General features: G+C 41.7%; 1 protein-coding gene across 4 annotated transcripts in view; it reads right to left on the reverse strand.

The window, feature by feature from the left end:
• CNKSR2 (connector enhancer of kinase suppressor of Ras 2) overlaps positions 1–26,854 on the reverse strand; it is a 363,733-nt gene that overhangs the window by 248,921 nt on the left and 87,958 nt on the right. For all 4 annotated transcript variants that reach the window (XM_034755470.1, XM_034755460.1, XM_034755453.1 and 1 more), the window contains exons 3-4: positions 21,322–21,524; positions 7,611–7,698 (exon numbers count right to left, since the gene is read on the reverse strand). In XM_034755470.1, coding sequence (XP_034611361.1) covers positions 7,611–7,698; positions 21,322–21,524 — 291 coding nt within the window. The remainder of the gene's footprint in view (positions 1–7,610; positions 7,699–21,321; positions 21,525–26,854) is intronic.

Consider the following 26,854-nt stretch of genomic DNA (forward strand, 5'->3'; position numbering starts at 1 on the left):
GGGCGGGGGCGGGGCCGGGGGCCGTGGAGTGTCCTCCATTTGGAGGCACAAAATATGGTAACCCTAATTTTCTGCTTCAGCCCCAGGGGCTGTGGGACTCTGCAGATGGCAGCCAGTGGGGCCCTAGCAGGGTTCCAGCAACAGGCAACAGTTGGCCCCCTGTAAGGTTTCAGCAACAGGTGACAGACTCCTGAGGGGACCCTCCTCAGGGTTCCAGTGACACACTACAGGCTCGCACAGGGGGAGGGAGACACCTCGGGTGAGTGGCTGGGGATGTTCCGTTTTCTCTTTGGGAAATATGGTCACTCTGCAGCTCCCAGCTGTCGTGGGTGCAGGCCCCCCCCCCCAACTTCCAGCTGCCGCGGGCAGAGGGGGAACCCCTCAGCTCCCAGCCACCATGTTGGGGGTGGGGGGAAACTACGGGCCTGCAGCAGCAAAAGTCACAGACAGATCACAGCTTCCGTGAATTTATGTTTATTGCCCGTGACATGTCCGTGATTTTTACTAAAAATAACCATGACAAAATCTTACCCTTAATTATATACAATGGCTTATCTGAAGAATTCTGTATTACAGCTCATACACAAGTATGAAGAATTTTCCTAGACTCCATACTTCCAAAACTCTGCCACTTTCTTCTTCATTATCCAGTTTGTACTGATAACAGAAAAATGTAATCCTCTTTATGCCAAACATTGCCCCTACAATTAACCTCAAACCAGCAAAATTATTTAAATATGCCAGCTTAATTTTACCCACTTTAGCTAGAGAACCATGTTTTTGTTAGTCTTAAAGGTGCCACAGGACTCTCTGTTGCTTTTTACAGATCCAGACTAACACGGCTACCCCTCTGATGTTTTTGTTAATAATTCTGAGGACTTTTCAGCTGTAAGTGAGTGATACAAAAATTGGGTATGAATCCTCAGAGGCCTCATTCATTGCATGCTGAAGCTTAGGGTGCTATTTTTGAACTGTATATGAAATAGCTGACCAACAACAATTTACAAGAGCCAAAGACAGAACTTAAGCAAATGCACACTTTATGTGTAGGCATTTAAAAATGCCACTAGTCTTTTTAAAAAACCTTTTGATAGCTAAGTTCAGGTATAGGAATTTTGTAAACTCACATAGAAGTATTTTAAATGCAAAAGTAAAGGGAATCGGAGATTAAAAAGCTGATGCAACATTTAGACATTCAGTTTGTAGCCCAAAACAGAAGTATACTGGGAATTTAACTGTATTCAATTAGGAATAATCAAATACTGTTTACAATTCTGTCATCCATATTCAAGAAAAATGAATTTAAACTGAAACAGGTGCAGAGAAGAGCTACTCGGAAGATCAGAGGAATGGAGGGCCTATTTTATGAGAGGATATTGGAAGCACTTGGACTGTTTAGTCTAGCAAAAAGAAGCCTGGGAAGGGATATGATTGTTCTCCATAAATACAGTAGGGGGGTAAACACTAGGGAGAGTGAAGAGCTGTTTAAGCTAAAGGACAATGTTGACACAAGAACAAAGGGGATATAAGCTGACCATAAACAAATTCAGACTTGAAAGTAGAAGAAGGTTTCTAACCGTCAGAGGGATGAGGTTCTGGAACAGCCTCTCAAAGGAACTGTAGGGGGCAAACAATTTAGTTAGTTTTGAGAGAGAGCGCTAGACAAATTTGTGAGTGCAACTGTATGATGGAGTTACTTGTGATGGTGGTAGGCAGGGCTCAACAACCCTGGGGTTCACTTCTGGTTTTTGTCTTATGTTCCTAAAGCTCATGCTTCAGGGTTTCATCTGGCCACCAGCAAGGGTCAGGAAGAGATTCTCCCCACCCCCTCCAATGTATTCTGGGATTTTTTTAATCTCCTTCCTCTGAAGCATGAGGGATGGCCAAGGCTGGAGATGGGACACTGGGCAGGATGGGCCAGGGCTCTGAAGTGGCATCAACCATTCTCTCGCTCAGATGCTTGTCTGGCTGGTTCTTGCTCACATGCTCAGGGTCCAACTGATCGCCACACATAGGGTCAGGCAAGAATTTTCCCCAAGGTCAGATTAGCAGAAACTTGGGTTTTTTCACCTTCCTTGGCAGCATGTGGATTCAGCTCACCTGCCAGGATTACCTGGGCATATCTCACTTCATCATTTCTCTGCTATTGAGGGGGCCTTAAGTACTGGTGCATCTCAATCCCTCCTATTCTCTGCCTGTGGCACATAATAGTCTCCTGGGGGGTCTCATTTACTTTGGTCTAATTGCCATTGTTGGGTTTAATGTGAAAATGCTACATGATGCTGGTGGCCTGTGATATTCAGGAGGTCAGACTAGATGATCTAGTAGTCTCTTCTGGCATTAAACCCTTGATCATATGAAACAAAAGATCAGTGAATAGATACTAAGTTACTGGGATGGAACATATCTGCTGTAAATAAAAATCAGAACAGATGAGTTTGGGACCAGCAATGGAATTTATCATTGTCCCTGTCCTGACTAAAGTCCCAAGACAGCGTCAGCATGTTAAGTGCCGTGCTGCAGTGCTTTCTTGATTGGGGCCTAATGTTATCTTTGGGGAGGATGATTCTTCTCTTTTCTAGAGGCAAGTGAATAAAATTTGCTGTTACTCTTGTAAGTGAATAACACTTGAACCTCCCCAGTTTCAAAGGTTGAGTGTACTTTCCAAAAAATGTAAGGAGCTAGCAGTAATGAGCAGGGGGATGAATTTGGGAGGAAATGAACTATGAGAAATGGACAATTACTGGAAAGAACTATGATGATTGATAAGTTACATGTTCCCCAGTTTCTTAAAAAAATAGACCTGTGAAAAGGAATATATGGAGTGTTGAGGCACGGTGAGTGGGAGGTGGGTGGGTGAGGAGATATACCTATCTCATAGAGCTGGAAGGGTCCTCGAAAGGTCATTGAGTCCAGCCCCCTGCCTTCACTAGCAGGACCAAGTACTGATTTTGCCCCAGATCCCTAGGTGGCCCCCTCAAGGACTGAACTCACAACCCTGGGTTTAGCAGGCCAATGCTCAAACCACTGAGCTATCCCTCCCCTCTAGGAATAGGAGGCGTTTCCAGTCACATTAAGTGATAGACAACGATGTACATCAAGGGTGTCAATAGATGGACCATAGGCCAAATTCAGACCACCAGACACTTTTGAACAGACCCTGAAATCTTTTTATTTACTTATTGTTATCATTATTTATTTATTTATTATTTTCTCTGGAGTCTGGACCTTGACTGTACCTTGTCCAAAAATTATGGACCTTGACAAAAATATAATTGACTACTCCTTACTTACAGCCATGACTACGATAGTGACAGGTGCAACTTTGGCAAGAGATACCCTCACAGTCATCCTCTGGGGTTATGCCCTTTCCCCAAAGCACAAGAAGAGCTCTAATAAGCTTTGTAGGACAAACACATACTTTAAACCACAAACAAATCATTAGAGCACTTAGCTCCTCTCTTAGCCAAATGAAATGCAACTAAATCAAACTCTGGAATTGTAAAATGACTGATTTAAAAAAAAAAGTAGAAAGAATTATACAACCAAGGCAAGACATATTGGTTGCACAAAATACAAAGATAAGTCAAACTAAGCTGTGCAAAAAGTTCATAGCCAAAGAATAAAGCCATTCAAATGGCTGGTTTTCACAATGGGGAAATCTCACAAAAGTTCTGTGCCCTGAGCCAGCCAATTGGCTGGCCCACCTCCCACCCACCATTCCTCAACACTCCATTTCTTCACAGCTGCCCTCTTCCTTCATTTTTGGCACTGCCCCTGTCTCAGTGCCTTCTGGGTGGTAAGGAAAGCTGTCTGACCTCCTTCTCCCCCACCAGCCCATCTGGACATGAGAGGAAAGCCAACCCGCTTCTACTGCAGGTAGCCCTGTATTACTTTGAGTAAGTAGAGTCCAATAAGGCTTGGCACAGTAGTTAGGTTCTCTCTGGCAGTAGGAAATGAAGCCCATAGTTTCTATATGAGTCAGCAGTGTGCCCTTGTTGCCAAGAAGGCTAGGGTTACCATACGTCCTCTTTTTCCCGGACATGTCCGGCTTTTCAGCAGTCAAACCCCCGTCCGGGGGGAATTGTCAAAAAGCCGAACATGTCCGGGAAAATGGCGGCTCTACTCCTCCCCTGACTCTTCAGCTCTGTTTAAGAGCCGGGCTGCCCGAGCACTACTGGCTTCGGGCAGCCCCCGTGCCTCCGGACCCGGCGCCGCCGGAGACCGGGAGGGGAAGTGCCCGGCTGGGGGCGCAGGGTCCGGAGGCATAGGGACTGCCCAAAGCCCGAGTGCTACCGGCTTCACAGTTTGCCGGGCAGCCTCCAGACCCTGCGCCCCCAGCTGGGCGCTTCCCCTCCCGGGCTCCAGCTGCGCTGGGGAAGCACCGGCTGGGGGGCGCAGGGTCTGGGGGCTGCCCGGCAAACTGTGAAGCCGGTAGCGCTGGGGCAGCCCTTTCCCCGTGGCTGGGAGTGGGAGGGAGGAGGGGGCGGAGTTAGGGCGGGGAAGGGGCAAAGTTGGGGCGGGGCTAGGGGTGGGAAAATGGGCGGGGCCAGGGCCCGTGGAGGGTCCTCTTTTTTTATTTATTAGATATGGTAACCCTACAAGAAGGCTAATGGCATATTGGGCTGTATTAGTAGGAGCACTGCCAGCAGATCAAGGGAAGTGATTATTCCCCTCTGTTTGGCATTGGTGAGGCCACATCTGGAGTATTGTGTCCAGTTTTGGGTCCCCCACTACAGAAAGGATGTGGACAAATTGGAGAGAGTCCAGCGGAGGGCAACAAAAATGATCAGGGAGCTGGGGGCACATGACTTACGTGGGGAGGCTGAGGGAACTGGGCTTATTTAGTTTGAGGAAGAGAAGAGTGAGGGGGGATTTGATAGCAGCCTTCAACTACCTGAAGGGGGGTTACAAAGAGGATGGAGCTTAGCTGTTCTCAGTGGTGGCAGATGACAGAACAAGGAGCAATGGGTTCACATTGCAGTCAGGGAGGTCTAGGTTGGATATTAGGAAACACTATTTCACTAGGAGGGCGATAAAGCACTGGAATGGGAGGTGGTGGAATCGCCATCCTTAGAGGTTTTAAGGCCTGGTTTGACAAAGCCCTGGCTGGGATGATTTAGTTGGTGTTGGTCCTGCTTTGAGCAGGGGATTGGACTAGATGACCTACTGAGGTCTCTTCGAACCCTAATCTTCTATGATTCTATTCCTGGACTTAGAGTACAGCCTACTGCAACAGGTAAGTCAGTCTCCCTCCCACTTTTTTGTGGAAAGCAGTGGGGGGGGGGGAGGGAGGGGAAGAGAAACCAGGATGCCTCCCAACCTCCATTGAAAAACTGAAATTTTTTGGTAAGTGGGAATCTTTTGAGGCTCTTGCCCCCACCAAAAATAGACGATGGGATGGGCAGCCAATTGGTACCCATTAAAAATCACCAGGAATAGGCCAAGCCCAGGGAAGCAGCTATCAACGCTCCACCCTGAGAATACTAATAATAAATAGGATCAGTATGTGAGTGGGGGGTTGGTAGATATGGAGTAATTTGTGGGGCAGTAAGGATGAAAGCTTTGAGTGAGCTCTTGTAGTTTTGAGTTTGTTCAGCTCTAACTTCCAACACACCTGAAGGTATAACCCTAACCTTCAATAAAACCCTCAAACCCAAAGAGAAAGTTACTCACCTTGCAGTAACTGAGGTTCTTCGAGATGTGTGTCCCTGTGGGTGCTCCACTCTAGGTGACGGTGCGTCCTGGCGCCTAGAGTGGAGCACCCACAGGGACAGCACTCGAAGAAGAACTACAGGTTTGATTTGGTCAATAAACCACTGGCAAGCCAAATTCTGCTGGGTTTGCACAGGTCTAATCAAAAAGCAAGGGGCACCACAGGTTCATAGAAATGAATAACAACTCACAAGGAATAAAATATCCAGAAGCAAACAAAACCATCCTTTCATTTAAAAATAATCCATCCAAAATACAGAATTTATTATCTAATCCCTCACGCCATCTATCCGCCAGTCAGGAATCATAACTAACAAATAAGCAGTCCTTCAACTTTGCATTTTTAAGAAACAAAAACATCACTAGATAAATTAGGGTAGACTCTCTGGATAGCCTATAAAATTAATTCACTGTAGAATGGGAATTCACAACTGGCCCCTCAAAATTAGATAAACTAGGGTATTAACTAAACCTATATAATCAACAAGATTTAAGCAATTGATTACAGCCACATTAATCATAGGGGCACTGTAAACACCAGGACAGATCTTTCGGCTCTTTGAATCAAAGGTATAAGACAGTGTTTCCCAAACTTGGGACACTGCTTGTTTACGGAAAGCCCCTGGCGGGCCGGACCAGTTTGTTTACCTGCCATGTCCGCAGATCCGGCCGATCGCGGCTCCCACTGGCCGCGGTTTGCTGCTCCCGGCCAATGGGAGGTGCGGGAAGTTGTGCGGGCCCAGGGACGTACTGGCTGCCACTTCCAGCAGCTCCCATTGGCCTGGAGCAGCGAACCCCGGCCAGTGGAAGCCGCGATCGGCTGGACCTGCGGACACAGCAGGTAAACAAACTGGCCCGGCCCGCCAGGGGCTTTCCCTAAACAAGCAGTGTCCCAAGTTTGGGAAAAACTGTCTTATACCTTTGATTCAAAGAGCCGAAAGATCTGTCCTGGTGTTTACAGTGCCCCTATGATTAATGTGGCTGTAATCAATTGCTTAAATCTTGTTTAGCCCACCGGGGCTTTCCCTAAACAAGCGGCGTCCCAAGTTTGGGAAACACTGGTGTAAGATAATACTCAGTTGAAGAGACCTACTTTAATTTCTATCATTAATCCATCTAGTGGAATGCATGCCAACATTGGTTTGGACTGTAGCAAAAGTTGCTTTTCACTTTTACCAGAAGAAGGATAGCCAAGAGTGGGGACAGGTCTAAACTACAGACACACAACGGCATTACTGTTATATAGAACTTTTCATCAGTAAATCTAAAAGAAATTATGGAAACTGGGGAAGGTTCTAGGTTATATACATCCTCAAAATGCAAGCAATTTTCCCTTCTATTTCGGGAAAGTGAAGTCATACCTTTAAGCAAAAGACTAAGTAACTGGTTGTTGCTCTCCTGAAGACAGAATTTAAGAAAACTAATATACAACATTTTAGACAATCAGAAAACATACACTATCTGCAGAAGATTCTAGATATTATGAATTGTGCAAAAAGGAAGGTGACTGCACAAATGCAGAGTAATACAAAGAGATTTTCTGAACTACTCCATTTAATAAAAAATAAGTGAGAAACTATTACAAGTGAAATACAATATCAAATAGGAATTTTCAACTTGACAATTATATAAACTAAGGAATTCAAAATGAAGCTCAGCATTGCAAAACAGGAGAGATGTACATGCATAGTACAGTCCAAATCAAAGTTATGCAGACACTGAAACACACATTTCTAAAAAGCATTTTACTAAACACAACAGTTTTCCTTTTATGCTGTAACTGGACACAGAAAAATGGACAACACAAAATGATTCAATTTCATTGCAAAGGGCCACTTACCATTAAATAGGCAACAATAAATTCAAATGAGAATAATAAGTGTATAGTCTCATACCTGTTGTACAATTGTTGTTAATTCCAGGCAGAGCTGTATGACATTATTTCTTGTTACTGAGTAATCTGTCACAGCAGCAAAAGGTGATCTAAAAAAAAGAAAAAGAAAAAATGTTCATAGGGGAGGATGATTTTTCCCTGCTTCAGTGGCACATAATGCACTTTACACACAGATTGCTTTAATACCAATTCTTAACAGGACTGAGTAATACATCAGAAATATTTAAAAATCCACTGTTAGCATTGTATGTACCAAAACATAATTTTAGAAAATGGCTACTTCAACTCTCTTCTTGGCTTTTCAGGATTTTTTAAATCATTCTGAGAAGTTCTAATCATAAAGGCATCCTCTCCTCAAAACCCTGTAGCTTCTTTCTGAAACTGCCTCCACTTCACCATATGAGCCCTAGGTATACAGAGGCGTGTCTTTTGAGGTAGTCTAAGCACACACCTACTGAGAAAAGAAAAGGTATTGTTTCCATCTGTTGTACAGCTGGTGCCCAGGTATGAATACAGTCATTAATGCATTTGGCTAATGCACTGAATGTCTTAGGGTCTGAACTAAAACCCAGGGAAGTCAATAAAAATACTCTGTGTCAAGCCCTTAGTTCTGCTTCTAAAAAGGGCAAAACAATCACAATCAGAATAGACTTTCGAAGAAGCAGACAAATATCGATAAAAGCTTTATATTTTGTCATCATGTATCTTCTGTATGCCACATACTTTACAGGAAAAGTTCAGAGTTTTACAATTTTTGTTGATATTTTTCCTACTGTAAAGGCAGCCAAAGTTCAGTAACTATGAATTCAGTAATAAAGAGCTCTGTAGACAAGAGTCATCATAACTAGGACATTTTAGATAGTTCTTATAGGGTTCTACAATAATTTCTCCATGTGCTGTAATATTGCAATTTTAAAGGCAGCTATCTTGGAACCTTCCTAAAAACTACTGGTGTTTCCCAATAGAAAACCAGAATCTCCTCCCCTTTCTAATGGTTTAAAACTCCCATTCTAGCCCTCATAGGTCACAAGATACAATGTGTCAGAATTGAATATGCACCTCAATTTGATGTAATTTTGGGGGAGGAAATTCCATATGTTAGATGGACGAAGGTAACATTCCTCTGGCAATGTGTTATAAAAAGAACAGAAGTATGGCTGATAGAAGCTGTGCAGAGGCTAGGAAAACTAGAAGCAGTCTTGAAAGTGGGGGATTAGTGGACAGAGTGCACGACAGGAGTTCGGGGGTGCTTGACAAAAGCAACTTGTCAATGCTACAATCGCTATTTACATGCAGCTTTTATATATACACTACAACAACGTGTACTGTTTACTAAGTCCACACACACACACCAAATTACAATAAAAACATGAACTTATTATATGTTTGAAACTGGAATTAACTCTTCAGATATGATAATCTTTTAAAACAAGACTATTGTATCCAAAAGGGTCAGAAATATTTGTCTTTATTTTTCATTCACAATTGTCACTGTAAAGATGAGAAAACCCTTCTAAAGCCATGATTTTAAAAGATGATACTCATTTATGAACTCTCACCTTTATTTAGAACGAATGAGTTCAAGCCACAAATGGTATTATTTTACTTTATGTTTGGATTTTATTACAATTTGATCTTCAAATTACACAGCTGGAATCTATTTGATGGTTCAAAGCCTCTAGCATTTTTCCAAACAAAATTCTACGGTAGGCTTTCGGCTCTAATGCAGCATGATCTTCTCTCATAGTTTTACTATTCGTTAGGTTACACAGTTCATAAAGACAACAATGAAGCCTTGATTAGCATTGTTCTTAATGAAGAACATTGAAAATACCCAAATAAATTGGGTTTAACACAAATTAAAGAACAAGAAAATGGCACATGGACTGCAAATGTAATTTAACAAAAACAAATGGAACATAAAAACAAAAATGAGAAAACGGACACTGAAAATACAAAGTGAAAATAGTAACAATGGTGAGAGTAAGTGGATTTTGGAGCAGGGGAGGCAGGAAACTAGTAAGGAATTGTCTCATTCCAGCAGCTAAAATCAATAATAAAATGGTGAGAAACAAGGTGGGTGAGGCTAATCTCATTTTCAAATGTTGAGTTTCAATGAGACTTCCACTCCTAAATCAATTTTGAAAATTTCATCTAGAATGTTTAGTATCGGATCACAGGCCAAATTCCATGATGGACACAATTTGAAGCCTCAATTTGACACACAAAATCCTATTTTCATTTATAAAATGTCCACCTTGACAGTAAGGCATGTAACATTGTTTTACATTATATTAAAATTATCAGTTTGTTTCCAGACAGGACAGACCAAACCTAAATAGCAGCACATAACTGTTACACCTTGTGTATTGATTATCACAACAACCTCCTCCTCCTTACACCTGTGATAATGCCATTTGAATCCACCAAAAATGCAACCACACCCAGTCAGAACACATCCTCCCTACTTCTTTTAAGTCCCCAGCCAACTGTATCAAGTTTCAACTTCTGCCCTCTTCCTTCAAAACCAAACAACTCTACATGCCTCTGACCTACCACTCTCACCTAGCATCTAAGGCCCCGATCCAGGAAAGCACTAAGTAGGTATATAATTTCGAGGATGTGACTAGTCTGACTTGTCACGTCTTTACACAATTTGTATTTGTATGACCTAAATGTCTTATTAACAAAAACGTTAACAAATGCAGTAACCATGTTCCACTACTAACAATAGAAACAAGCACTTTTATCAGAGTTAACCTCATTCTAGAATCAGATCAAGGGGACAAGTTTGCAAAAGAATTTAAGCTTAAGCTTAAGCACCAGAACCCAATTTGAGAATTTCTTCTAGCACAAAAAGTTTCAGGATAATCCAGTCTGTATCATAATTCAGCCCTCAGAGAGGAGAGGCAAACAAAACCCCAAACAAACGAAGAAAAAAACATAGTAGTTTGCATTGTAGTACACGTAACTGTGCCAGTATCCCATCTAAGAATCATGGTAGTAGACCATCATGTACCATGTTTTACTTGTACTTGTAACTGGACTGTTGAATTCAATATAAGTAGGAAATGCAATGAACTTTATATTGAATAAAAGAGACTTTTAAATTAATGCTTTGTTAAACATTTGCAGCTGCTCCTGTGGCACTAATAGGGATAAGTGACGTAGCAATTTTAGGTAATATTTATTGATATGTTCATTACCCCAATTCAAACAAACGTAAAAGGGAAGTACATAAAGGGAATATAAGGCCCATGGACAACAAACTGAAAAACTGACAGAAAAGTACGTAGATTAATTTTTTGTATTTATTTATAAAGACACAATTAACTGTTTTTTCACCTCATGGAATACTAAACAGCTGTCAGGACAATCAACAACCAAACATGGCTCATAAGGTTGTACAAAATCACAGCACACAGTGAAGGGGATTGTTACTTTCAAAGTACGAGTTATTGGTTTAACACATTTTGGTGACTGGGAACACTTTAGGCACCATACTTCCAGGCAATGCATACCTGCTATTCCCTTTTCCTCTGCAACTAAAAACCACATGTGGGTAAGGCTCATTGACTGAAAACGAGAGAAAGAAATTCAACTATTTTTAAGTGCTATAAAAGGTACACAAAATCGTCTTAATGAACATAGCACTGTGGCAAAAAGAGACCAATTTCTTAGTGGAAGGTGAATTCTACAATGAGATTACTACAATCCAAAGCATTCAAAGAATGTACTAAAGCTGAATACTAAGACATTTCTGTATTTGAATGGCAGTGGGTGAATCAGCACATGCTGTACTGGACATATAAACAGGAATACTAAATTGCATTCCAGGGCACAAGCATACACAGCTGAGAGCAGTAAGGCTTATAGGTCCCAATTCAGCTGTCCATACCTATTCAGCAACGCACTTGATTTTAGGCACATACTTACATCCCATTACAACAGGACTTAAGTATGTGTTTAAGTGCTTTGAGGAGTAGCTTTCCTCAGTTGAGGTCACAGTTTTTGCACGTCAAAGGAATTAATTTCCTTAATCTACCTTCTTGGTGTGAAAGTTAAGAACTCCTACTTTTCGCTAAGGAAAACATTCATCAGCCTGCTATTGTAGATTACCACCTTTTTTTCTCCTTATTAAGCATAGGTAGAAAGAGTAGGGCTTCTAATTCACTTTTTTACTCTGCTTTTTCACACATAAGACACCAGGATGCTAAATTGTCAAACTAGTGAGGATCTCAGCCTGTTAATTCTTCTCTATGCATCAGACTGCCAGGTTGGAAAACATCTCCCCACCACAAGATGTTTTTGTTCCCATTTCCTAATGTTTAACGTAGATTGTAGAAGTAATTTAAGCATTTGATATGCAAGCTGTGGGGAGAAAACATGGATCATGTTACGGTTCAGCAGCTGTGAAAGAGAGATTGAGTAACCTGTCCACACGAGGCTAGGACAAAGAGCACACTAAGAAATCTATTGTTCCCTGTAGAAATATCTAGTACACGATTAACACCCTTGTAAAAATACTGTGGGTGGTTACTGCACAAAATATCAACTAAATTTTCTTCAATTCTTAATTGAACATTTCTCTGCTACATTATGGTACATGAGCCTTTGATGAAGAATCCCTTAAGAGTTTTGAGAACAATCAGTCCTTTCCCAATCCAACTCTCTAAACACAAACACTTCATAGATTATAGACATCACTCTTACTATTTATTAAGAACCAATAATGTTTCTCTCAGCTAGGGTGACCAGGTGTCCGGTTTTCGACCGGAACATCCAGTCCCAAAGGGGTCCTGGTGGCTCCGGTCAGCACCGCTGACCGGGCCGTTGACTGTTCAGTTAGCAGCACTGCATAACGGGGCAGGCAGGCTCCTTGCTAGTCTCCATGCCAGGCAGCTCGTAGGAAGCAGCTGGCATGCCTCCCTCCAGCTCCTACACGGAGACGCAGCCAGGGGGCTCCGCACGCTGCCCCCGCCCCAAGCCCAAGGAACCACGGCCAATGGGAGCTGCAGGAGCAGCGCCTGCAGATGGGGCAGCGTCCAGAGTTACTGGCCATGACTCCACATAGGAGCTGGAGAGGGACATGCCGCTGCTTCCAGGAGCTGCTTGATGTAAGCGTCGCCCGGAGCCTGCACCCCGACCCCCTCCCGGGTCCCAACCGCCTGCCACAGCCCCATCCCTGATTCCCCTCCTGCCCTCTGAACCCCTCATCCTCAACCCCACACCAGAGTCCACACCCCCAGCCAGAGCCATCTCTTGCACCCCAAATCCCTCATCTCTGACCCCACACCAGAGCCCGTACTCCCAGCTGGAGCCCTCACCCCCTCTCGCATCCCAACCCAGTACCTCAGCCTGGAGCCCCCTCCTGCACTCTTAACTCCTCATTTCTGGCCCCACCCTGGAGCCTGCACCCCCAGCAGAAGCCCTCACCCCCCCACACACACCCAAGCCCCCTGAGCCAGCCTGGTGAAAATGAGCAAGTGAGTGAGGATGGGGAGAGCGAGCAACAGAGGGAGGGGAGATGGAATGAGCAGGGATGGGGCCTCGGAGAAGGGGTGGGGAATGGGCGGGGTCTCGGAGGAGGGGCAGGGAGCGGAGCAAAGGTGTTTGGTTTTGTGTAAGTAGAAAGTTGGCAACCCTACTATCAGCTCTGCATAACACACAACATACAGACAGCTCCTACCCCCAAAGGATTTACAGCCTAAACAAGACAGAATAGAAAAATGTATTGGGAAGCCCAGATTCAGTAATAATTGGGAATTTTCTTTACAGTTTATTATATTGACTCATATTCTGGATAACAGAAAATAAGTGAAAAACAAGGGGGGAGAGGTAGTATCTTTTACTGGAACACATTCTGTTGAGACACACACAAAAATAGATTTTCAGAAGTGGTTTTGTCAGAAAGACAGCAGTTTGGTGGACCAGAATTAGGAGGACATTCCAAACAGAGGGCAACGTGGCAGAACATACAGATGGATACCGGAAAAGCTGGTAAACAGAGCATCAAAATTATATCATTGGGGCAGGTGATGAGAGACCATATACACAAACTATTTTAGTGCTACTACATATCACACAAGGGCCATTCTCTATTAAGTGTGTTCATGAAACGGTGGCATTATAATGTAGAGCAGAAGCTTCTTTTCTGGAAGCTAAAATGGTGGATGTTATCTTTTAAATCAAGTTTTCCCATGCCAGAGCCATAAAGTCAAAAATAGTTATGCTGGAATGTGAGGTAGAACATGATCTGAAGAAACAGGTCCTCTCTTAACTGAAACTTGAAAGGTCCTTGATTTTGCAGGAGCTTCCCACTTAGGAAAAAAACAATAGACTAGTGCATAGGCATAACTGAGGAACTGGGAGTCCTTGTCCAATTTTAGGTGAAGACAAAGACAACTTTTTTGTCTGTCAGGTCAGAATACAGCTAAACCTTATGGCAGGAATGATGGTGTTCTGATTAAGAAACTGAACTGGCCTAGACTGGGACTCAGTTCAGGTTTTAGTTCCTGGCTCTGCTGTGCACTTCCTGTGTGCGATTGGACAAGCCACTTAAGCTCTCTGTGCCTCAATTCCTCACCTGTAAACTGGGTTTAATATTGTTGTGAGGATAAGTACATTAATGTTTGAAAGGTCCTCAGATTCACAAATCTATGGTTCATTTCAGAACTTTAAGTGAGACCCATAGGTGCTGGAACTATGGATGCTGGGGGTGCTGCTGCACCCCCTGGCTTGAAGTGGTTTCCATTATATACAGGGTTTACAGTGTGGCTCTCAGTGCCCCCACTATAAAAATTGTTCCAGCACCTCTGGTGGGACTGCAAAGATATGGACCATAGAAAGTGGAGGGAACACATTGGAAGCAGTGTGAAGGAATAAAAAAAGAGACCAAAATACAAGAACAATGAATTAGCCATGTCCCAACTGAAGAAAAGATGACCTCTAAAGGCTGCTGCACTGCTCAATAGTCAGGGATTCCGGGGTGTTCTCTCAAGCGGCATCTCTATGACATCACTGTTCTGCAATTTTCTTACTGCCTCAGGACAAAGGGACCCAACCATGCGGTGTGCATAGGTGCCACTAAGAGTACAATTTGGGTTGTAAAACCTTAAAAATGGTGCTGCAGATAGAAACAACAATAGTTTGAGCCTCAGAAGCCTGAGTTTACGATGCTCACAGAAAAAAATGATTAACTGCATATATTTGATATGGAACTCAATGAAAGATGGTTCAGATGGAACCCGACAATTGCAATTAATTTTTACAGGGTACTTTCAATGGGGCTGTACAAGAGCGACACCAACCAGAACTTTGCAAACAATTCTGACGAGGATTCGAAGGATGGAACAAAATTTTCAGGGTTAGCAGGAATAAAAACGTACTTTTCAATAAAGTCAGCAAATATAACCAGATAACTTCTTACTCAGTAGATTCGTGTATCATTTTTACAAAGTGGTTTTACACCATAGAATTGCTATGCACTGAGAGTGTGTGGCCATAACCACAGTTCACTGAGCTTTCACTTCCTAAACCAGTCTGCAATATAAGATTCCATTCTAGTTTGCCTTAATTTTATGTTTCTCTCCAGCAAACCCACAATTTTTAACCTCAGTTTTATTTTCCATTTAATTTGTAATCTGTCTTACATTTAAAGTGTCTCAGTCAGCTCCGTGTTTTTTGCAGTTCATTTTTGGAAGGTGAAAGTTTTATTGTGTCTTTTTTACATTCCTTTGAACAGTTTTTTCTGATTATTTAGTTTATTTTCCTTTTGACGGAGCTTTTTTTATTGACATTGTTCCAATTTTCCTAGGTCTTTTGTCTATCTATGTTTTTCCTTTGAATATTTTAATAAAAAGGTGTAAAATAGCACTCTCTACTCCAGTGATTCTCAAACTGGGGGTCATGATCCCTCAGGGGGTTGTGAGGTTATAATGCTTTGTTTCCAGCATTTATAATAGTGTTAAATATAAAACAAGTGTTTTTAATTTATAAGGGGGAGCGCACTCAGTGACTTGCTGTGTGAAAGGGGTCACCAATACAAAAGTTTGAGACCTACTGCTCTACTCATTACACTGGTTGCTTCAGCTCTGTGTTATCTATAACTTTGCTGCTTCATGGCCAGAAACACAAAACGGTGCCTAACTGTTTTTTTTCTTCTTCTCCCCTATTTCAGAGAGGTTTTCAATTAAAAAAAGGTGCCTCCATTTTTGAAGGTTGTGTGTTATGGCTAATAACCATTCAATAGAGATGATGAGAAATACATTCCACAGGATTATTACAGGTGATCTTTAGAGAGACAGGGAGGGTGAGCTAATATCTTTATTGAACCAACTTCTGTTGGTGAGAGAGACAAGCTTTTGAGCTACACTGAGCTCTTCTTCAGGTCTGGAAAAGGTACTCAGAGTGTCACAGCTAAATACAAGATGGAACATATTGTTTAGCATAAGTAGTTAGCACATATTTCAAGGGATCCAAAGATGACCTTTGTAATTAGGTACCAGACAGACAGACACAGCACTGAAGACTCCCCTCTACAGGACAGAATGCATCAGTCCTATAAGACAGAAAAAACAGGAATCTACCGTGCCAGATAAGAAGAATTTATAATAGTAGTATATATTAATAATCTCAAGAGAAAATAACTTCCTGTGACTGCAGAAACAATGGCTCACAGTAACTCTGAGATAGGTTTTAACAGTAATTGTATGGGATACCCAAATGGCCACAACATAATAATTCTGTAATACCTGAACATATTTCCTTAAACAAAAATACGTCCATACATATGGGGCAGTATTATTTGACCCATGGGCTTGATATAAGCCAATAGAAGGCAACGATTCAAGGCAGCTGTTTGGTTGCCAAGGCCTGTATTCCAAGCTAGTTGGCATCTAAATGTACCCAAAGATGTTTTTTTAAGAAAACAAAGCTCTAACAGGCAAAAGATCAGAGGATCAGGGAAAAGAGTACAAAAACAAGACTATAAAACATTAGGACAACACCCTTCTAGAAGTAGAGGAGAATTCTATGGCTTGGTGAGAAAGAGGGAAGTCAAAGTGTTCTTGTAAGCAAACCACAACCATCTTAATGTCCTGAGCCCTGATACTTTTCAGGGCGCCTGGATCAGATTCCCATGTAGACACCTAAAACAGCCAGATTGACCCATCTGTAAATGGAGGTTTGGAAGCCTTCTACAAAAAAAATCCCAATCCCTACTATTAAGTTAAACCAAAAGACTTTAAAAACTTGGCAAAAATATAAATTTTAAATTATGCCCTGATGCTCATTGATCAGTCACTGGAAGAAGCAGATTCCAGAGGAATGGACCCTCCACGAAGAATGGCCTGATACCAGCCATGGCCAGTTTAACCCTGGGAACCAACAGTGAGAGTAACCCAACAAATCAGAAGTCTCAACAGACCATGGGAAAAAGGCAATCTCTCAGATATCTGGGCCCAGCTCATTTAGGTCTTTATAGGCTGTAACCAACATGTTGAAATTGCATTCAAAAATGAACAAACTGCTACTGCAGAGATGGAGCTCAAGTTTTATGTGCTCTCCACCCAAGAAGCAAGCTGGTGCATTTAGACCCAGCTGGAGCCACTAGTTGCTTTTTCCAGAGTGGCCCCAGGTAAATGTGCGTATCAGTGATCCAGTCTGGATGTTACAATGGCATGTATCTCTGTGTTCATGTCCACGTTATTCCTTTTGATTAATTCCTTTGTCACAGATGGATATAGGTGCTATAAGCCATAGCTGCCACCCGAGAATCCAAGGACAGAAATATATCAAATCACTCCAGGGCTGCAAATTATTGTCAGAGGGGAGGCATGCCTACAACCCTCACCCTTTCACCTCAATGCCTCCCTTTCATTTTATATGGGGCAAGTCTATGCCAGCTTAATCACAAATGTCCCCCCATCTCTCTCAGGCACTGAAAGCACAATAGTGAAGTTACATGAAAAATAAGATTGGATATAAAATGCAGATTTCCCTAAGGCTAGCCTTGAGAAGCAGTCAGACACTTCAGCCAGACTGGCTATAAAAGCATCATATAGAAAATGTCTTCAGGTCTTCAAGGCCATAAAGAAACACTAGAAAAACACTCCCACTGAGAGAACCTATCAAAAAATACTGCTAGAACTAATCAACAGAAAAATGCAGCCCATTTTATCTTAGGTAGCTCCAACCATCATCAAAGTCTGGGGCTCAGCTTTGACTGTCAGGACTAATAGTAGCAAAACCATATCTGTGTAAAAGAAAAAAATCTTTCTATCTCCCCCAGTTGCCATTTAACAGGAAGTGACAGAACCCTATGGATCTCCAGACATTCATGCTCTTAAGGAGGAATAATACATAGCCATTAACCCGCCCCCTTGAGACATCTGAAAGAGGAAAAATGGACCTACTAAATGAAAAATATTATATACTAGAAGAAAATCTTAAAATTTCACAAAAACATACACAAGAATGTTTAAATTACATACCTGTTCAAAATATCTATTTACTGTATAATTAAGTGAAATTCAAATATTGTTTCTAGAAAGCCCCATTCAGGTACTAAAGACAACATTTTCAAAAGTAGCCTCTCATTTTGGCCACCCTAATTCCTGAGTGCCTTAAAATGTGAAATGCCTTGAGATTCCATTGTCAGAGGTGCCGAGCAGCCACAGCTCCAGAGGAGCTCAAAAGGACAAGTAACAGAAAGTAAAATTGGGAACTATATTTTTAAGATGATTTTATTAACTCTCTCTTAATTTTTTGTTTGCCTGTAGTATTATCTATGACTGATATAATGTGGCTGCCTTTATAAATAATCTTCTTATAATTTCAGTAAAGAATGACAGGGCATGGATTGCTGGGCCACAGCCACTTATCAGTGGGCCTTTGGCTTTGTGTCTAATCCTAAAGTATGCAATCTTGGCATAACCTTGGATATCATGTCACACATTAGTGCTCAAATGGAACAACTATTATGTTGAATTTGGATTTCAGATTATTGGATTATTCCTCAAGAAAAAGCATAAGGGCATGTGTGTTTTCATCTAGAGTTTATGTTTATAGAGGCAGAGAAATCAATTGTCAGCTGACCGCATCACCTTCTAAGAGTCTCTTGCCATTAGTAAGTCTAGTACATCTACATTATAAACTAAAATCAATAGTACAATCATAGGTGATGACTCTGTGGGTGCTCTGGGGTTGGAGCACCCCTGGGGAAAAAATAGTGGGAGCTGAACACCCATCATCAGACCCCTTCCCTCCCCCAGCGCCTCCCGCCCACCGGTGGGCCCCGACGATCAGCACCTCCCACATGCTGCGATCAGCTGTTTCATGGCGTGCAGAAGGCTCGGGGGGAGGGAGAGGAGCGAAGACGTGGTGCACTCAGGGGAGGGGGAGGAATGGGGTGGGAAGAGGTGTGGTGGGAGTGGGGACTTGGAGTGGGGTCTGGGGTTAAGCCAGGGGTTGAGCACCCCCCGGCACATAGGAAAGTAAGCGCCTGTGATAGCACTACAAAGGACAATTTACAATAGCTAGGGCAATTATATTTTAGAAATAATAAAAAAGTTAATTTATTTTAAAACATTTTCAATTAAAAACCCCTACATTTCATAACACCCAACAGTCTTTTGGACTCAAACATTTTAAGTGTCACACACATTTTTTGTGGCAGAAGTGGTGCAACAGCATGTGTAATTATAGTACAAGTTGTAATGTGCTGCAGCAGGTAAGCAAGAAACTGTAGCCTTATGTTATTGGCATCTTTTAAGATTAAGAGTGCTAGGCCTTAAAGTATTTATGATTAACCCTCAATAAAGAAGAGCTAAAGTATTTTAAAAAGGCAAGTTAAAACAAGCTAAAACTAGGTAAGTTTGAAGTGTAACTTTTAAAAATAAAGGTGCCTTCAATAAGGTTATTCTCAGTAGAGACTTAACTATTGATGTGCTTTTGTAAGTGCAGATATCAGAAATCTGAAAATATTTCTAAAGATATATTAAACAAAATGGTTCTTAAAAGAACTTTTCCTGCTTTTTAAAATAGGTGTCTACATTGGGTTCCAAAGTCTATATTTAGGTGTTTAAGTAAACTGGCTTTTCAAAAATGCAGAACTGCCAGGTCACTGGGAGCTTCCAGGTGCTCTGCCTTTTGGTAAACCAGGTTATACTTATTACATAATAAATAATAATAACACCCAGCTCCTACCTAGGGCTTTTCATCAGGAGAGCTCAAAATGCTTTACAAAACAGGTAAGTATCATTTATATTTTATAGGGTAGCTGAGGCACAATGACTCACCCAAAGTCACCCAGCAGGTTAACAGCAGAGCCAGGATTAGAATCCAGGTCTCCCGAGTCCTGTTCAGAACTCGGTCCACTAAAACATCACCCCTCCTGGTGCCTAAATATGGTCTTAGAAGTCTAACATTAGGCATCCATTTTTTTTTTTAATTCTGGTTGTAATGCTATTGCCAAACTTAAAGGAAAACACAATATCTATATTATTTACACCATAACCAACAAATTACTCCTTAAACTGCAAGATGTCTCTTTTCTATTATTTGTTTTCCAATTTTAGCCCAATCTTTTCAAACTTCAAGACAAGCAGTCAATGGCAGTTACAGTTCCTACAGCAAAAGCAGGACTTTGAAGAATACATTCTTAAAAGCTGGACAGGTACATACCTCACTTAAAACAAACCACTTCTGTCCAGAGTGTTTCTTTTAGGGGACAAAGGTAATTTTCCTGACAAAAAGAAAAAAAAGTATCTGTCTGGATTTTCAGAATCTCCCACTCCGCCACACACACACTTTTTTTTTTTTTTGCTTAATCTACAGTGCATCACAGCTTCAGTTGGTGATACATGAATATGAATTCCCCTTTACCAACTGCATATTTAAATCAAGACAAGACAAGCAGCCTATTTATGGTTGACTATAAAATGACTTGTAAGGTGTTTTTATGAAGGCATATGCTTAAAAGCAGAATAATTTTAATCACTTGAGAAATTGCAATAATCATCTTTACTACCTGGAGAGTCTCAGTGCCCTGATAAATAAAATTGGAACAAAGAAATGTAGTAGAAAGGTCAGTCCTGGTCCTGAATATTTGCAAGGTATTGTAAAGTAAGGGCATGATCCAGCTCCCATTGATTTCAATGGGAGTCTTTCCATCGAGTCATCTGAGTTTGATCAGATCCTATAAGCGTAACATCAAAGGCAGCTGATCAGAAAAGTTCTATTTGTGTCTAGAGCTTCAAAAACATTCCACAACTGCATGTAAATAATTCCATAACTGCATGTAAAGACATTTCATAACTGCAACACAGATACTGTGGAACTAGGTATTAACATTGGTACAAAAATTTTACCAGCGCAATAAACATCAAAAGAACTTGTTTGAATTAAACAGTTCATTTAAAAGTTTGTCCCTGCACCAATACAAAAGTTCATCAATTTGTCTTATCCATTTTAGCCATAATATTCAATTGCAAATAAGCCCATTGTTACAGTATTTTTAAAAATATGATCCTGAGTGCAGTCCAAACTGCATGCTAAAGCTTCATCTTTTTAAAGATCAATTTAAATTTCCATTCTTTAAAGTCAATTGGTGGTTTTAGCTTACACTTAATATCAGTATAAAATGATTTTAAAAGGTTTGTTTTGGGTGTGTGCATGAACTGGTTACCTGTGAAACATTTGGGAGATTTTACCTGTCCAACCAAGCCAGCAGACTTTTAGCTGCTCCAATCAGATCCACCACAGAGGTCAGGAAGTCATTTGGTAATTTTCGGCTGGTCCTGCCATCATAGTGACCACTCCTCCTCCTCCCAGTTATAAAGTTCTGCAGATTTTTGGCAGATGCATTTAGCTTGTGAGAAAGGGTTTTTAGATTTTCTGTTTCCAAACCATAGTTCTGCATTTAAAAGAAATAAAATTAAAAGAAAGTTAGTACTTTTTGCAATAATGTAGAACTGAGACACAGTAATAATGCTCTTATGCTTCGAAACTTAGCCATTCCTGATAATTAAGGTAGGAACATGCCTACTCATGAATGTATTTTTTTGTTGTTGTTGTTATTCCTGGAATGTTCTGTTTCTACAGGATACAGAATAGAAATGGAAAAAAAGCAAAATTGTAATGAATCTTTTAACTGTTTTAAAGTATAAAATGTGTGTGCTTAAAATCCAATCAGAGCTACCATTTGACTTTTAAAAAAAAAAATGTGCTTCTGCTCAGAAAAGTGGCTATATAAAAGCAGTGCATTACTACTCAAGAGATCTGATGCCTATGGGATAGATTCCAATGCCCTTACCCACCCTGAACAATACCTTACTTTACGATTAGTCCCGTTAGTTTTCAGTGGGACCACTTCTGTAGCAAGATACTACTCAACATCCAAATCCGACCTGATGCATTCCAAGTCACATTTGCTGACTTTAGTGAAAAGAATGAGTTTTTACTCCTTTTTACTCCCATTAGCAATACAGCAGAAATATGGAACACTGAGCACAATACTGTACAATTCTGGCTCATACCTCAACCGAATTGTTAACTACATTCCAATTTTAAAGCCAAATTCTGTACTGTAGTCCCTTGTATTGTGCAACCCCTTAGACTGAAATTATGAACTCCTCCAATATGCAGCAGATATGCACTGAATTATACAGCAATATTGATTACAAAAATTTGGTAATCGTTCCATTTTATGGAAATATTTCTGAAAAATGCATCATAAAATGAAATATAATTCTCATATATAATTCATATTATTAACTGTACCTATTACAACCAAATCCAGGAATGTCACTCTGAAGCCTAAAATGCCTGTTGACTCAATGTGAAGCATTGGAAGCAGTTACAACATGGTCAAGAGCTCTTTTTGTTCAGAATATCACCAGGCTGGATCATCACTGGGTTTTCAAAGTCTCTTACCAATCAATTTTTCAGTTCTCAGCTATTTTGACTTCACAAATTTCACCCCCGTGGTATACAGCTATATTAAGGAATGTACCCATGCCTTGCCAAGAGTCCTAGACCATTCAGATATCAGAGGTAACTCAACCAATCACCACCCTTATTCTACAGCTAATTTGCATACAACAGTTCAATAGCTGCATGACAGAGACTGCACTGATGGTGCATTACTTGGCCTACCTACCACACCTGTGTGCCCAACTGCCACAGTCATGCAGCACACACAAAACTCCCCCAGCACAACACAACCACCTACACAACAAAACCACTATACACAATAACCTCAAACACACACAGTCCCTCACTTCAGCATATACCCATCATTCCCCACAACTCTCCCTGCACAAAACAACCCACGTGCAAATCAACACAACCACTCACACAACACCACAAGTAGCACCATAATAACCTCAAAACTCACACCAAAGCCTATAATGTCTGCAGAGTCATTGTAAAGCAATGGAAACAGCTACAAGTATGTTTGAGAGCTCCAATTCTTTAGAATGTCACCAGAGTCAATCACTGGGATTTGTGGCCTCTTACCATCCAATTTTTAAACTCACACCCATTTTTGACTTTTTTACCCACATTACACCCATGCGACCGTACAGGCTTTCAGCATTTCAACATTTTCTGCTACTTCCTCAAAAACCCAACTTTTGACAAAAATAATGATGAAGAACCAGTTACCAAACACCTTCATCTCCTACCCTTGTGTCTCAAGTATGTTACAAATTATATTACTCCTAGGGGAATTCTGCACCACTGCGCAGAATTTCCTTCCCCGCCACAGAAATGGGCTGCATAGCTTCTGGCTACCACTAGGGGAGTGCTGGACCCAGCAGCTGGACCCAGCTCACAAACAGAAGACACTGCTGGGGGGAGATAGGGAGTGGAAGCTGGAGGGTTCCCAGCAGCCGAAGTTCCTGGCAAGCCCTGGAAGAAGGAGGCAGCATGCCAGAAACTTCATACAAGCCCAGGACCCAGCATCAGCTGTTTCTCCCTCTGGATCCCTGGGCTCTGGGAGGGTAGGGGGTGCAAATGTCTGGCCTGGGGGGCTGTGCAGGGCCGGTGCAACCATTTAGGCGACCTAGGCAGTCGCCTAGGATATTAGGATTTGGGGGGGGGCGCCATTTTCTTCAGCAGTGACCGCTGTGGGCGGATCTTCGGCCGCCCCAGTCGCCGCCGGCATTTAGGCGGAGGGAGCTGGGGAAGTGGAGCACGGGGAGGGCCACCTGCAGCAAGGGGGGGGGGGTTCATGGCACACAGGGGAACTCCCCGTCCCAGCTCACCCCTGCCCCGCCTCCTCCTCAAGCATGCCGTGGCTGCTTCACTTCTCCCGCCTCCCGGGCTTGGGGCGCCTCAGGGCGGAGGGGGGAGCTGCCGCGGGAGGCGCCTCAGGGTGGGGGCTCGGTGACGGGGGGGGGCACAAAGTGGAAGTTTCACCTAGGGCGCAAAACAGCCTTCCACCAGCCCTAGGGGCGCCCCATGGCTGGGCTCTGGGAGTAGGTGGAGTAGGTGTCTGGATTGTGGGGGCACAGCTGGGTTCTGAGGGAACACGGGTGCATGTGAGTGTCAGGGCTGTGGCTGGGCTCTGGGGGGTAGAGAGTGAGTGTCTGGGCTGGGGATGGCCCGCAGCTGGGTTCTGGGGAGAAGGGATGCAAGTGTCTGGGCTGGGGAAGGCGCGGATGGGCTCTGAGGGAGGAGGTGCTGTGAGTATCTCGGCTGGGAGGATGCAGTGGGGCTCTGGGGGGAGGGGGTGCGAGTGTCTGGACTGAGGGGTGCCCCACAGCTGGACTCAGGGGGAGGGAGTGTGGGGGTCTGGCTCCTTGGCTGGGCTCTGGAGGGGAGGAGGCAGAGAAACAGAAACTGGGTTATTGTAAGGGTTTCTTTAATTCTCTACCCCTGGGAGAATTTGTGTGCGTCTGTATTGTTACAGACATATTTGCTGACAGGTATTTTTAAATAAATTACCAAAATAACTGAAACTGGCATGATTATGTAGTGTTAGTTTAACAAATAAAATATGCAGAATATTAAAATATTGTGTGCAGAATTTTTAATTTTTGGCACAGAATTCCCCCAGGAGTATTTTTAGCCATCCTGTGAATAAGAGAGGAGATGGTTAAGATGTATATAATTTGCTCCTAGGGATCACTTCAGAGCATAACTTCAGTAAAATGAATGGGTCTTAACAAGTCATTCGGGTGATACTAGAAAGGGGAGTTCACACTTGCTGCTGCTTATTAGCAGGACAGTTTTCTATTAAGTACTGTTGATGGAGTGGTAGAATAGAAAGCAAACAACTCCACTGGGGCTGAGATCCACATGGAAGAATCTGCCTCCTGCAAGAATTCCCCATAGAAATACAGTGGGCCCTTTCACCACTGGCTGCCCCCTCTATCCCACATATTTGGGTGGTCACACAGTCTCTACTCTTGGAGAGGTGTTACAGTGCGCCAGAGGGGAGCAACCTAAGCGCTTGTCCATGTCTCCCATCATCCTGGCCAGAGTCTCTTTTTACTTGCAGTCATTCAGCAACTAAACATTTACTTTTCACAGCAGAGCTGCACTTTAAGACTATTTGAATAATGTAGGGGGATTTAAGGTAAATAAAGGTTTATTTAAGGTAAATAAAAATAAACCACACACACACACACATTAAAACCCTGAGAACCAGAGGCTTCAAGACAAGCTTATCTATTGACCTACCACATATTTTCTGATCACAGAAGCTTTAATACTTAATTTTTAATTGTGCAGTTACTGACTTTTCTTCCTAGTCATACACAAGCCCTTAGAAAGAGACTTAATTGCTGATTAAATACACAGTATACTGAAGGCAATCATTTTTCTCCACTATTTAAAGATTCTGTACCAATTATACGATAGACAGAATTAGAGTATAAGTAGAAAAACTTTCTAAGCCGACATTAAAATTAACATGGAAAAAAGCAATCCATGCTTTATAATGCAGTGAAAGAACTGACAGTAATTAATCACCTCAGCAAAACCACTAAATTAATTAAAGACAAGTTATCACCATGGACAACAGATACAATAAAAACTGATTTGCTCTGCCCAGTAGTTGGAGGGATATGATGAGCATAATAGTAGAACTAGGACTATTATTTTTCAGTAAATATAAGTTTGCTGATGAATGTATCAAAATTATTCACAAATTCAGGTCCAATTCAGCAAATAGATTTGGCCAGAAAATTTATTTTAAAAAGTCAAAACTGTCTGTTTTGACTATTTTGAATTGAAATATTTCATATCAAAATGCCATTTTGTTTCAAATTTAATTGAATTTTAATAAAATGGTGAAACGCCTGAAAATGCCCAAAAGGAAAAAAAAACCACTGAAAACAGTTTAATTTCTGCTCAAATTGTTTTGTTTGACCTGAGACAAAAGTGTTTTGGTTATTTAGTTTCAGCTAGAAAAATTGAAAAAAATTCATTCAGTTCAAACCAAACCATTTTTTTCCCCTGAATGTTTTGGTCCTGCCCCACAAACCAAAATCTCACTCAGCTCTAGCTCAGACACATAAGTAAAAGGTTGAAGAACCGAACACCACCCCTTTCTTGTCTGGTCATCTCTCCCAAATGTCTGGTTCAATTCACCACAAACAATGCAGGAAACAAATGAACAAAGAAGTTACACTGGGCTAAGACCTGGCATGTGAAATTGCATACAGATCAGTCTGGGTTTGGCAAAGTTAAAGGAAGGGAATCATGCTTATGCCAGTAAGTAGTATTCCTCAAACTATAGAGGGACTGGTATCTCCATAATAAACTTTTAATGTTGAGAAGTCATTTAAAATTATATTTTTAAACACACAGCCACATACCTTACAGTTCATCATTAGTGAAGATGCTGTCAAGCAGCTAAATGTGGTTATCAAACCTGAGTGCACATGGTAAGAATTCTAAGTGCAGTCATAACAACAACACTATACAGAGACTATCAACTCCATGATCTATCGGATTAAGCCTCTTTTATATAAATCAAAACAAAATGTCTTATGACTACAAGCTTCGATTCATGTTCTGTTCACCATCATAAATCATTTCCTTCACATTTCTCTTCCACTATACTTCATATATCTGTTTAGGATTATTATAGCACAAATTCACTTGCATTTCTTCAGAAATTTAATCTCACACTGTTAATTTCTGCTCATTTTCCAAATTTATCTTATATATGTTGATACTTTAGATAAAAACCCAACTGAGGCAGAGATAACTAATTATACTCCAAAGATTCAG

The sequence above is a fragment of the Trachemys scripta genome, chromosome 1 (genome assembly GCF_013100865.1).
Source record: "Trachemys scripta elegans isolate TJP31775 chromosome 1, CAS_Tse_1.0, whole genome shotgun sequence".
NCBI lineage: Eukaryota > Metazoa > Chordata > Testudines > Emydidae > Trachemys > Trachemys scripta.